The sequence below is a fragment of the Tenebrio molitor genome, chromosome 1, assembly GCF_963966145.1.
Source record: "Tenebrio molitor chromosome 1, icTenMoli1.1, whole genome shotgun sequence".
Taxonomy (NCBI): Eukaryota; Metazoa; Arthropoda; class Insecta; order Coleoptera; family Tenebrionidae; genus Tenebrio; species Tenebrio molitor.
Window position 1 is genome coordinate 42248392 of NC_091046.1, and position 13223 is coordinate 42261614.

At 38.7% G+C, this 13223-nt stretch overlaps 1 protein-coding gene and 2 long non-coding RNA genes across 5 annotated transcripts in view; 1 reads left to right on the forward strand and 2 right to left on the reverse strand.

The window, feature by feature from the left end:
* Positions 1-11264, reverse strand: part of magu (SPARC related modular calcium binding-like protein magu) — a 31348-nt gene extending 20084 nt beyond the window's left edge. Inside the window, exon 1 of one of the 3 annotated variants that reach the window (XM_069049206.1) lies at positions 11040-11264. In XM_069049206.1, coding sequence (XP_068905307.1) covers positions 11040-11096 — 57 coding nt within the window. In that variant the 5' untranslated portion in view covers positions 11097-11264. The remainder of the gene's footprint in view (positions 1-11039) is intronic. The other 2 variants (XM_069049196.1, XM_069049215.1) reach the window with 2 other exon arrangements.
* On the reverse strand, positions 2671-8282 carry LOC138131954 (uncharacterized). Its single transcript, XR_011159952.1, has 2 exons — positions 7831-8282; positions 2671-7777 (listed from the first exon to the last, which is right to left on the reverse strand). It is a non-coding gene; the product is annotated as an uncharacterized lncRNA (long non-coding RNA).
* Positions 8307-8819, forward strand: LOC138131961 (uncharacterized). The gene is made up of 2 exons (XR_011159953.1): positions 8307-8599; positions 8653-8819. It is a non-coding gene; the product is annotated as an uncharacterized lncRNA (long non-coding RNA).
* Positions 11265-13223: the final 1959 nt, after the last annotated feature.

Consider the following 13223-nt stretch of genomic DNA (forward strand, 5'->3'; position numbering starts at 1 on the left):
GGCCATGCCGGCTTCGCACATCGTTAAAATCTCCAACACGCGATGAATACCAAATAATCGCATTTGCATCGCGAAAGAATGTCGAAGCTTTGCGGGAATTATTAGCACCACCAATTAAATCTGGCGGGAGTTCAATGTTCCAAAGATTCGCTAGACGAGCTCTATTAGTTGCTAATTAACGAGTCGCAGGCATGATTGGTGCATTAGGACCTCACGGGTTCACCTGGCGAGTCGTATTGCAAAGGCAACACTAATTAAAGTGTCACATTTTGATTAATTACATTTCGGTTTATCAGCGTTCCTGCGAGAGGAAGAGTGGCGAAATGTTTTCGTCCGGCATTATCTACCACAAAGGAGCGATTTCCTCGACGTCGCTCTGCCACAACAATTATTCCAGTTGCGAAATACGTCTAAACAAACTTTTATTTGTTTGGCCTCGAGTTTTGAATTAAAAAATACCGATACGAATTTACAGTTAATTAAACTGTTGTCGGCTCGCGTTGCGACGTCTGATTTGATCAAACCGGAGTTTTGCGCCGAAAGAGTCGGACCTAATCCTTTTCCCTTTGGTTGGTAATACTATTGTTGACATAAACATTGGCGTACTCGCCTATTTGACACAGTTTATTAATATGAATACCAAATAATATATATTAATGTCAAAATGAAGTACGTACGCCAATGTGTTGATTATTAGCATATCAGGTTTACCAAAGTAATTTTTGAAAAAGTTCCCAACTTAAGGAAAAAAGTCACATTCATTAATAGTCACCCGGTAATAATTTAGTTAAATAAACTGTTTCTTGTATTTTTTGATATCTTCTTTATTTCTGGAGATAGATAGCAAGTAACTACCAGGTGACTAAAAGGTTGTGAATATTTTTGAGAGGTTGGTAACACTTTTGAAAGATAGCTTCGGCAAAGAGCTGATGTTCAAGTCAAGCCACTGGCGTGCCTAAAAGTCACTTTGGAATTTACTCTTAATTAATTTTCTAAAACAATAATGAATAAACATTTCTAAATACAACGTGATCAAGAATGACTGAATCTGTTGGTAACAATGAAAATTTGAATGATTTTGGTACCACTGTAATCTAAACGCATTTCCGGTTGTCAGCTTTGACAGAGTTGACAGGCGAATTTGACGTTTACCATCAAAGGGTCATTTTTGTAATAGCATAAACATACCCGACATAACCTAATTTTTTTTTAATGTCGTGTCAAGTTAAAACATCTGGTCAGTGCCAATTACGAAACAGAAAAACACCAATATTTTTCAATTGTTTCATTGCCAACAGACTCAGTCATTGTTGATCACGCTGTAGAAGAATTCAATGTTGTTTGCAGCGGACGTCATTTCGAACATTCTCTTTAATCATTTGCATATTTTTAAACGTTTATTAAAATACCTGGTTATCAAAAAGGACTGTTTAGGTTGGCAATACAATTATAATGACATTTTTTTAATAAACAATTGTGAAAATTAACTAAAAAACTATATTGTACCACCCTAAAATGTGTGCATATGGACCAGCTGTATGACAATTTGACATCAAATTTTAGTTGAGGTTATGTTCACTTCACTTCCCGTACCTTTCTTCCGTGAATTAATTTTCAAAACAAATTTAATGAGAAATCAGGACAAATCTTTTTCAAATTTGGAATAAACTCTGGCTCGTCAGGGCGCAGGTTCAGTTACATTAAAAAATGTTGACACTCAGTGTGACTAATCGTATTATCATAAAAATCACTGTTTCGCTCATACCAACATGGCAATGTTTTGACAACTGTTTATTAAAAAATTTCAATAATAAGAGCATTTTGTGATTAGGCTGTTTGCAATACTGCAACCGTATAAGTCTTTTGACAGATACCTATTTGATGTGGAATCAACAGCAACAAAATTGTAGGTTATGTATGTATAAAAATTAACGATACAAAAAATAACTTGAAATACAGAACAACAAATAAAAAACATAATAACAACACTAAAAATTAACTAAAGATACTACTGTGTTCGAACCATGTTAAATAAATTATTTTGAAATTTCCAGCGTTTTCATTTGAATGTCAAATGTCACACGAGGGCTGTCAGTGTGAAGTCGTCAACAGCCGAAAGTTACTCCAGCTATACCATTTAAAAGTGAAAATCAGTACTGCCAACTTAAACAGTCCTTTTTGATCACGCTGATAGGCTGCTTTTCAATTAATTCAATGAATTTTACGCCCCCCTTCAAAAGTGAGTACGCCAATGTCAATTGTCAAACACGGAACTGTCATTAGAATGACCAATATTTGAAAAAAATGTCACAACTTTTTATGTCACTTGGTACAAACGATTGAAGCAAATTTACTGGGTTGGCATCCCTGGTAAGTCTCGATATTGTCCACATGGTCATCTCTTGGTTTGTTTAGGTTAGGGTTTTGGTTATAACAAAATTTCAGGGACTTGGACAGTCCAACGAAAAATGTTCCGCAATTGCTGCTCTTTAAACGTTCAAAAAATGTGAAAACAAAGAATAGTAGGTATAATCTGTTTCAAAATCAAAAATCCACCAACACTGCATTCTATCTCGAAAATACAACCGACAACGTCGCCAACTTTTGTTTTTAGTGTCTTTGCAAGCGTCAGAAAAAAGTGAGGTTATAAAAGAAAACTATTGACAGTCATTTAGGTCGTAATTCATCGTGTGTTTTGTTCTCATTTTATTATATCACTCAAAAGTTATGATATGGTAGCTACCACCTTTTTGTACATAATAATTCTTTTGTGTTACGTAAATAAACTTAACAGTTTAATGTCAAATTTTGGCGGGAGGTTGGGCCAACCCAAAAAAATGAAACTTATTCTAGGGATTTCTTTTTTTCTGCCAACATAATTCAACAGGTGGTGGATTTTTGATTTTGAACAAGGCGGTCTCAAGTTACAGGCCAGGACACTGGCTGTGTTGCCACATTCCCTGGTAGGCCATTCCATGACCTACGGTGTTCCAAAAATTTTGAAACGAATTCGACATTTAAAATAAATTTTGACAAGTCCTTGGTCAAATTCATCAAACTGAATTAAAAATGTCATTAAGTGTTGCGTACCAAATTGCAACTCAAATTATGCGTCTTCTTCAAATTACGTAGGTAGCTAAATGCTTTTATTTAAGTTTCCATCAAATGAGGAAACGAAGCCAATTTGGAAAGCGATTTTAAAAATCGAAGAGTGATGAATTCGCAAAAGTAGCCATGCTTGTGCTAAAGATTTTAGCGGAACAGTTATCAATGGGGACAAAATGAAGCGACTTGTGCCAAACGCGGTGCTAATAACTTCTAATTACGAAGAAATTAGACTTTGGGAAAAAATAATCAAAATTTAGTAATGACGACACAATCACTGGAGAAAATCTTTTGGTTTTAAAAACGAATTTGAAATGAGACTGGGAAGCAAGTTACAAGAAATGGGATGGGATTTAGGCAATGGGGAGAACAAATTGTTATATTTAAGTTGGAAATGCCCACCTCGCGTTAGTTTATAACCAAACTTGTTTCAATAGTCTGGAACACAGCAGAGCATCTGAAATATTATCAGTAATGAGCACCGTTATTGTTCTGTGCCTAAGGTGGTTTTAAACTATATGTTACAATGCGATTACGCATTTTTGAACTGTCGTAAAATTAGATCACTCATATTTGACAAATGTAAATACAATGACAGGTTTAGTGGATTTCGATTTTTTTCACTAAATGTTGGTGAAGCAATGTTGTCAGACTGTGGTAGGCCATTCCATAGCACACTGCCTTTGGTCAGTGTCTTGGCCTGGTAAATGTAGATCGCCTTGTTTTGAAACAGATTATAGGTATAGTCCATTTTTTTATTATAGTCCGATGAGCTTAGTCCGAATCAAGAAGTCGACATGACCTGCGTCTGCTTTCGACATTTGACAGCAGTGCATGGTTCTACCAATATTTGAAAATTTATTTAGGCAACATGAGACAGATATTGTGTTCTTTCGTGCTTTCTTGGTGTTTCTGCAAATTCATTCCTCCGTTTTAATTTTATTTTTCAAAAAACCGCTCCCTTCAGAACGCTTTTGATCAACTAATAGGTCAGATATATTGTTGGAAACAGCACTAAACAACCACGTTTAGACTGTCTTTCTTTCTTCCTAGATTTTGTTTCGGCAACGCCATGAACACAAAACAACTCTCTATGAATTAGTTCACCCCCTTACCTGTTAACTTCCAGTCTTGCAAGTTTCCGCGCAATTCCAATATAATTTTTGCAATTTACAAATTCGGTAAAAGGATCTGTCACCATGCTTTTCGTTGGCATCAGACGGAGGACATTTCAAGCAAAATTAAACAAAATTATCACAAATAACGTGGTTAAAACGTAACCTAAAAATTTGACGTCGCTAGTGGAATAAACGTACAATTCGCGTCTTGCTCTAATCGCACATGCTAAAGCGAGATGCATAGTGGGACACGCTTAATACAATACGTACAAGAATTCAATAGTTTGTTTACATTATGTTGAAAAGAGATAGCAATATGACAGTTGCTCTGCTTTTTAATTGATACATCGGACTATAATTAAAAAATGGACTATATAGTCCGTTTTTTTATAATAAATTGTCAGTGTCAAAATACAGAAAAATACCAAACTGTATATGTATTAAAAATCATTGACATTTGGACCAGTTCTATCTCAATTTCACCGTAGATTTCCCTTAGATCATTATTGAGGTTATGTTACTTATGTTTATGAGTGTGAGACACGTGTTTAATTTAAATTTAAATTATCAAATGTGACAATTTCAAAAGTTAATACATATTTCAAACGTGATTTATAAAATACACTGTTTCGAATTTTCTACCAACCTGACAACACTTTGACCATTGATTATAAAAAAAAAAACAGACTTTATCTTTGATCTTATCATTCCAACTTGAAGCACGTAGACTGGAAACGAATTAAAAATAATTTTGTCGGGCTAAGAAATGGCGGGCGTGCGGCGTCCCGATTCCCGACCTTTTAGCACCATTAAGCCTCTGATTGCGGATAATCGAGGGCCGAGGGGGGTTTGGCACGGGATCCCCGCCGTTTAAACCCGTTTAACCGGGTCGTGATGTTTATTTGGAGTAAATATAGTTTAGTAGCGAGGCCGAGGCGTGAATTGTCTTGGAGAGTCCCACGGGGTCAGCGGAGAACGAAAGAACCTCGAGAGACCGTCCGTCGGTGTCACGGTTTTCGTGGAAACAATAGCCTCAGATGATTTACGTTGCGGTGTTGGAAGACGAAAAGACGGCGGAGTGGGCGCTTTTGAAAACGATCCTCGACAGCCGGCGCGTTTTAACAAACCAGGAGCAGAGGTTCTCCTTGCCGCAGCTTTATTGCTCTAATTTGGTGCCGCTAAGCGGAATGCACCCGACCGATGGTCCACAAATTTTAAAATCGTTTTCAAGCAACACTGTGTCCGCCGATTTGCACAACATACCGTGCTGTATCGTAATAACTGCCATCAGATGTAATAATTCCGGCTGAATTTATGACACCCGGAGGCGACCGAGCCAATTTATTTTTCAGAGATAGAGCCACTCGGTGAAACGAAAAATTTGCTGGGCGGGTTCGACGCCAGATAGATGTCAAGCTGGAACGGGGGAAAATACAAAACGACGACCCAACTGAAAAAACAGGTTTCGCATTTGCACATTTTTTCCTCCACGCAAATCCTATCAACTTGGTCAATATTTATTTATCTTTTTTCTTCCTTTTCTCTCGGTATTTATTTTATTTTGGCGCGACGTCTTCATTCCGCTTTTTTTGTAATCTCGAGTGGCATGAATTGCAAATCGCAAATGTTAATCGAGAATATAAACGACAACAAAATTAAAATTCTGATGGGCCAATAACATGCCACTCGATACGGACACTGCATAACTTACAATTTTATTTCTCACTCTGTATTTTCTGCTTTCTGTAGCACTAAAGTGATTTTTCATTTTTGTAACGTTATGTCAAAATCAATAGAGAAGGAACAAGGAAGCCTTTGGCAAGAAACTCTCAAAAGCTATATGTATTTCAAACATTTTTATAGTACAGAGAAATCAAAAAGGACCTGATCTCAGCAACCAATGACCTTTTCCCGGCTTGTCTTTGATCGAAACATTATGAGAAGTTGTCATGTGACTCACCATCACTCATCTTTCCTTTCGAAATGGCGTAAAACTACAAAATCGGGAATGGACCTGACAACAAAATAATGTTCAATCAAAGACATGCGGAACCAAGTTCACAGGCTACTTCTCTCAGATTCTTTACTGGCCTCTGCTCACCAGATTTAATATAAAATGACAGATTCAGTGATTATTCTGTTACTACTAATTGGCTTGCCGAAAATGATCCGCATTAGTGGCCACCTCACTTTTCGTAAACTGCCAAGAACTCGTAACGAGTTCGCTTTCAACAACCAATTTTTTTCCACCGCTTTATGTATTTATCTTGACTTTTTTCCATCCTTCTTCAGTAGCTCAGATTTATTTACTTGGCCATAAACCCCGCCGATCTGCCAGACGATTTTGCGCTTTTTTAGAACGTCTGCATTTACATTACGTTTTAGAAAATTGTTGGCCAAGGTCTGTAACAATTTACGAAGTTTACGTAACACACTTTACAGCACCTATCTTTAGTGAATGTTTGGGTTGTGTCCATCTTCGACTAGTTTCCAAAAACAGTCTGCTGCTGCTTGAAAAATAATCGCACCGTTCTGTCTTACTTTACCACTCGCAACTCTACAAAACAGACAATTGAGTCGTCTTTGTTTGTTTCAAAGAAGAAATTGGAAGATGACCATCTTCTTGACGAGCCGGATTGACTTAATGGAGATCAGCACACTAAGTGGTCCGGCAAACAGAGACCAGTTAGTGTGTCCGATCCGAACGAGAGTGACAAGTTGACTTTTGAAAATCGTAACCTACCCAGCACCGTTCCTTCGGCCAACCCTTTCACTTCCAAACACGCCCAGTCGAGGTCACCCAACCGAATTTCTGTTGACACTCTCTCGTTTACTTCTTCATCTCGTCGAGTGTTTGTTTTCCCGTTGCCCTTCGCTAATTCCTCTCGTGCCTCTTGACTTTTTAATTGCGGCGAAGCCGGTCCTGCGTCGGTCGTGGGAAGGCATCACGGTCGGCCCGCGGGCCCCTTTCCGGGCATTTCTGTTTTTGGGTAAAAAACGGCGCGGCACGGTACCAAACAACGCATCCCGGTTGCCCAGGTGTTCGACTGACTGGGTCTGCATTCCTGTTGCTATTGTGAACAGGTGTTCAGTCCGTGCAGCTCTACCCATTGTATTCCACACCTGTATCATGTCATATCTCATCTACCTGCTAACTATAATTGCCGTGGTGCCCTTTGGTATCAAAACCGCTCGCCATCTCGCTACGGGACGCCCGGATGGCCCCCCGAAAGACGAGCCGGCCGACGTCGCAATTTGGCTAAATTGACGGCCGCAAAAAACAACAAATTGAATTGCCGCCGGTGCCCTCGTCGAGCTAACATTTAGGCTGGTGTGTCTCTCTAATTAAAAGCAGCGCCGTGTAATTACAATTATGCAAGTGCTGCTTATTTCTGCGGCGTTCAATTACAGATTATCCGGCCTTTTACTTGACAAACTGCCGTCCATCACTCGGTCGGGGGACTCGCGCCGTACAGCTGTGCACGACGGCTTCGATATTCGCGTCCTCCGCAACATCTCCCGGCGCCGATGCACCGTTCTTTTCCGCTTTCCATCTACGTAATAAATAATTGCGCGTCATATTCGCCGACATTTATTTCGCATTTACCTCGCACAATTCGCACACGTGATAACTCAGGAAAAGAAAGCCGTCGCAACTGGTGGTCGCTGGTTTTTCTGCCCGACAGGTAGCCGTCAATTTCAGGAAAAAACGGGTGATAATGAGAGCTGCACGCCGTTCTAAGGTGTGTCTAATAAGACTTTAATGCTTATTAGACCCACAATCCGTCATCGTTACTCTTTCACCTTGACGAAATGTCTTCATAACTGGCCCAACTGTACTTCTACCACCTGCGGCAGCGGCTCTTTGTTTTTCATTTCGAAAACGTCAAGTGAGGTTATGTCACACTTACGGTAAAATTTGTGGCTCTTGCGTAGTGGGCCCCGTGCAGACCCTGCAATGCGCACAAATCACAACCAAATTACCCAATTTACACCATTTTAATTCGACAATCTCCAACAACGCTCCATACTTCTGTTATGATGACATTAATCGTAAACTTTCAAAATTCAAATGCTAATTCAGGGGGGGCAACGTAAACAAAACAAAAATTTTACAAAAAGGTGCACATAACCTCATTGTGTTAACACCTGTGGTTAAGGCCAGTTTGTTGGGAGCTGTTGGTAAATAAATAAATGACTCGATCAAATGGGAGAGAACAAGAGAAATGAATCGTGACAAAGAGAATCACACACGTTATTGCACAAAGTTAAGCTTCGTAAATGAACAATGAATGGATGCGTCAGGAGGCTTATTGTAAATTTGTTCTGCAGTTCTTCCTCCTGATGTTAATGTCCCGACCTGACGTTTGTCAATGGTTTGCCTCTTCTGTTTGCTAATACACAGAGACAATGAATATTTTATTTACAGATGTTGAGCGAATACTCAAGAACTGGCGGAGCAGTTTTCTTTCAAAAATGTCGCATTGGAACGATCGGAGAACAAAATTTGTAAGTCTCGCTTTATCGTCATTTATTCGTGGCGGTGGTTTGCAAAAGCGTTTGTAATAAACGCAGCGAACGCTACTTGCTCCTTGACATGGCAAACTGTTTAAATTACACGAACAGCAAAGTTGTTTGTATACGTTCTTGTACCGACAAGCTGTAATACGTCAAATACGTTGTAACATGATTGGTAATGGGATTCTCATAAATGTAACAAGTTCTCAAGCGGTGGCGTAAGCTGGAAGTTTCAAAATGCGCGAATTTGCCTCACAAGTGAAGTCATTTTTGCCACAAAGGCGATCAAAATTGCGTCCACATCGACAAAAAATACACTGACGGTCTGAAGGTGTAATTCGTTGGGTACCAAATTCCCCGGAGGATCGCACAGACGCTCGAGTATTTGATAAAAATGTAGTCTGGAGTAACGCGTGCTAAATCACTTTAAAAGCAGACGGAATAAGCATGTGATTATAAATAAAAGTATATCTGGGTGGGATAAATGGATGCTATAAATCGACACCAGCGAAGATGTAGAGAAGTGAGAATTGGCCAAGTGTAAATATAATTTGTTTGACATGTGCAAAAGCGAGAGTAAAGGTGTGTCTGTTTTAAATTGTTTTAACGCCAGTTACTGTAGGAAAGAAACAAAATGCATCACTTGCAAAACTATTTTCGTAATACATAATTAATGCGTGTTAAAAGTAAAACGTTTCAGCAGACGATCTGTGGATTTTGTAGTTAAAAAGCAGAATCGTTAAATTTATCATCAACAAATGAAAAAGTTGTCATTTATCTTGACAAATTACTGACCAATAGTCGATATAATCTGCTGGATTAAACGTTTTAAATCATGACCATTATGTATTCTATACTGACGTGTTGTAAATTGGATTAATTCTTTTAGGTCGTTTTTCTCCATTAGTCGTTGTTAACCATAAATAAATAGGCGTTCCGTTTTTTATACGTCCATTGCTTCACCTATTTTTTTAAATCCAAACCAAACCCATTTAACACAAAAAACCTGCTTCTATTAACAAATTGAAGATTACAAAAAGTATTAAAAAGAAGAATATGTAATAATAATTGGTGCTCTGGATGTAATTTACTCAACCTGTTTTACCTTATTAGAAAATAATTAGACTGCTGGACTTCCTCTAATTGTACGACTCAATTAACTACAGTTTAATTAATTAATATAACGGCTCAATATGGGAGAAAAAGTTAATTTGCAATTAATTATTGGAAGTTTTTAGAGCAGTCGAGCGTGGTATATTTTAATTCCATTCTGAAAATCATAACTTTGGACAGAAAACATGAATTCTTGTGTGGCAAAATAATTTAAATAATTTTTCAGTAGTTTCTTGTTATCGTTGTTATCACATGTAAATTCGAGTTTATTAGTATTTGGAATGAAATACGATACTGTTAATAACGAAACGTTGTATTCATAAGTGTGTTGCTTGTGGCGGAAGTTATGAATGTTTAGTTTTAATAATAATGATTTGCAAAAAACTAAGTCAGGGAAAATAATTGTTGTCATCACATATATAGACATCGTCCAGTTTCGAAAGTGGAATAGAGGTAAGTTGTCAGTCGCAAAGGTTAACAAAACAGACCGTTCTAATTTTCGGGTGGCCACTAGAAGGTGATGATTACTTAGTGTTAATTTATTGTGGGTAGCCCCACTTCGGGAGCTTTATAAATTGTTCAGCGTGCTTAGAGAGTACGTGTCCGGTTTGTTATTGCAAAAATTAATTACCTGCCTATACATAGTAAAGCATTATTTATTTTAAGACCCGCCTGAAAATTTTCCAGTCAGTTAAGATTTATAACAATTTTAATTTCGCGTCGACCATATACGAGCATCGCTCGTAAACGCGGCCCGTTCCTCGCAAAAATGCCTCGATTTCCGCGAAAGTCCCGCAGAAGATGCCCACCAGACCGTCGACGCATTATTATTCCGGATAGAAGTCGGAAAAAAAAACCGTCGACCGTCTGAAATTCGCGGTGACATTTCTCAAAGTCAGGATTGGAATGTTGCATCTCATTAAATATGCATCACAACAATGCGCGAAACTTGTACGGAGCTGTCAGCCACTCTAAAAGGTCCAAACCGAAGCCACGTAAAAAATGCCCCGAAGGACGTAGCGAGGCTAGCGGCGTTGTGTGTGCGGTGCACAGCACTCGGACACTCGGTGTCTTTTTGGGTTTCGCGGCCCTCCGATGAAGTCGTCGGGGCGACAATCGACACCGAAACCGGCTCTCTAATTGACACATTTGAGGAAGGAGCGATTTGGGGGTTGGGGCGCTCACCGCAGCCGCGCTGAAGACGAGGAGGCACCCGAAGGACAGGACGGTGTGCAGCCACATCGCAGACGTCCACCAAGTGTCCCGGATTTAGTTCATCACCGATTCTACACTCGACACATCGCTCGCCTATCGATTCACGCTCGGCCAAAGTACAGACACCAACTAAATCTTGACCAGAGCCGGTCGCTCTGCTCACCACGAGACTTCTGGCGCTGACTGCCGGTGACTGGGTGCCCAATCGGCTCTTCCCCCAATCGCCGTTAATTGGCGTCAGGTCGGGGGTCACTTGTGCCGATCGAGGGCGATAAATTACGCAGACGTCGTAAATCGCCAAAATTTATAACGACGTTATTTGGTTGGGAGCGCCGAATCGGCTCCAGGGCCGGATCAACGGGGAAACCGTCGCGGCCTACGGCGGAGTTGTCGGGAAAAAGGCTATTTTAATGCGTAAGGAGATGGCCTCGGTGGATGGCTCGCTCTGGATTATTGATCTTTTAATGACCCGCACGACGGCTCTTACCTATCTTATCAGGCAGACCCCCATTATAATAAAATGCACTGCTATTCTTGCACGCTGCGTGCAGAGAACAACCTTCACGCCGGAACCGCGATCGATAACGAACCAAACAAACTGGAAAATGTACAATTCTTTCGAAAAGTTACCTTCAAAAAATTTCAAAATGATTTTAATCCGAGTGAAATAATTTTTTTTGTTTTTTTGTTTCATTAAAAAGAAGTACATACTGTAAATTTTAAAATTAATAATAAATGATAATAATAAAGCTTTCTTTCTTTTAACGGCATTATACGCCGTGAATGACTGAATCTGTTGGTAACAATGAAAAAATTAATGATTTTGGTACCACTGTAATCTAAACGCATATCCGGTTGTCAGCTTGGACAATGTTGACAGGCAAATTTGAAATTTACCATCAAAGGTTCATTTTTGTAGTAGAATAAACATAACCTATTTTTTTTTAATGTCGTGTCAAGTTAAAACATCCGATCAGTGCCAATTACGAGACCAAAAAAACACCAAAATGTTCAATTCCCAATAGACTCAGTCATTGTTGATCACGCAAAGTGTTGTCATGTTGGTATAAACCACTGGTTATTTGATAGTTATTAGATTGGCAACGTAAAATGTCAATATGTCAATCATTTTGATGTAAAGGCGCTTGCGCTATTGAAGGCGCAATTACATTTAAATAAAAATACAAAGTTAAATGAGTTTCCGAAAACAAGGATCTAACACAACGAGAAAAATTGGCTATGATTAGATTACGTGAAGAAATGCAGGTAGAAAAACCGACCATGCTAAATTGCAGTAAAGATGCACACATCATATTTGAGGTATTTTCTTTTAATATATGGGTTCGTCACTGCGAGGAACTGATTAGAGAGGACTGGAAAAAATTGATGGGAAATCTACCAATTGAGGACATTCCTCTTCCGCAGAATCATATTCGGAAGACGATTGGGGGTTAGATTCTGAAAATGAATAGGTAAACTGCTTATATAACCCATTAAATAAATTCCCATTTTCCCGTATATGTTAAGTTGCACTTTTTAGAGTGATTACCGTCTTTATTTCTTGCCTTTTGGTATAAAATTTGGTTACACCTGAAACTTTTCTGACATTTGAAAATTACTGATATAACCTCAAACCTGATGTAGGGAGATTTTACGATAGAGGTGTCCCGAAACGAAAGGTTTTAGGGTGGTACAACCTGATCTTTGAGGGAATTTTGACATTGACAATTGATTAAAAAAAAAAATTGGACTATAAATGTCTCTAAAGCAGTTGTGCCAACTTGTATCGTGCTTAATTTGTGCCATTATAGGGATATTTATTGTTTAACCAACATAAAGTCAATCACGGAACATTTTTGATATTTGAACACTTCGGTATCAGACATTAAAAAAAAATTAGGTTGTTTATGCTATTACAAAAATGACCCTTTGATGGTAAACGTCAAATTCGCCTGTCAACTCTGTCAAAGCTGACAACCGGAAATATGTTTAGATTACAGTGGTACCAAAATCATTCAAATTTTCATTGTTACTAACAGATTCGGTCATTCTTGATCACGTTTTAGTTTACCTTTTGGGTATTTCTGGAATTCTGGAGAACACAAAAGAAGCAAAATGCGAATGACTGTTTTGAAAAAGTAAAATTTACTACAT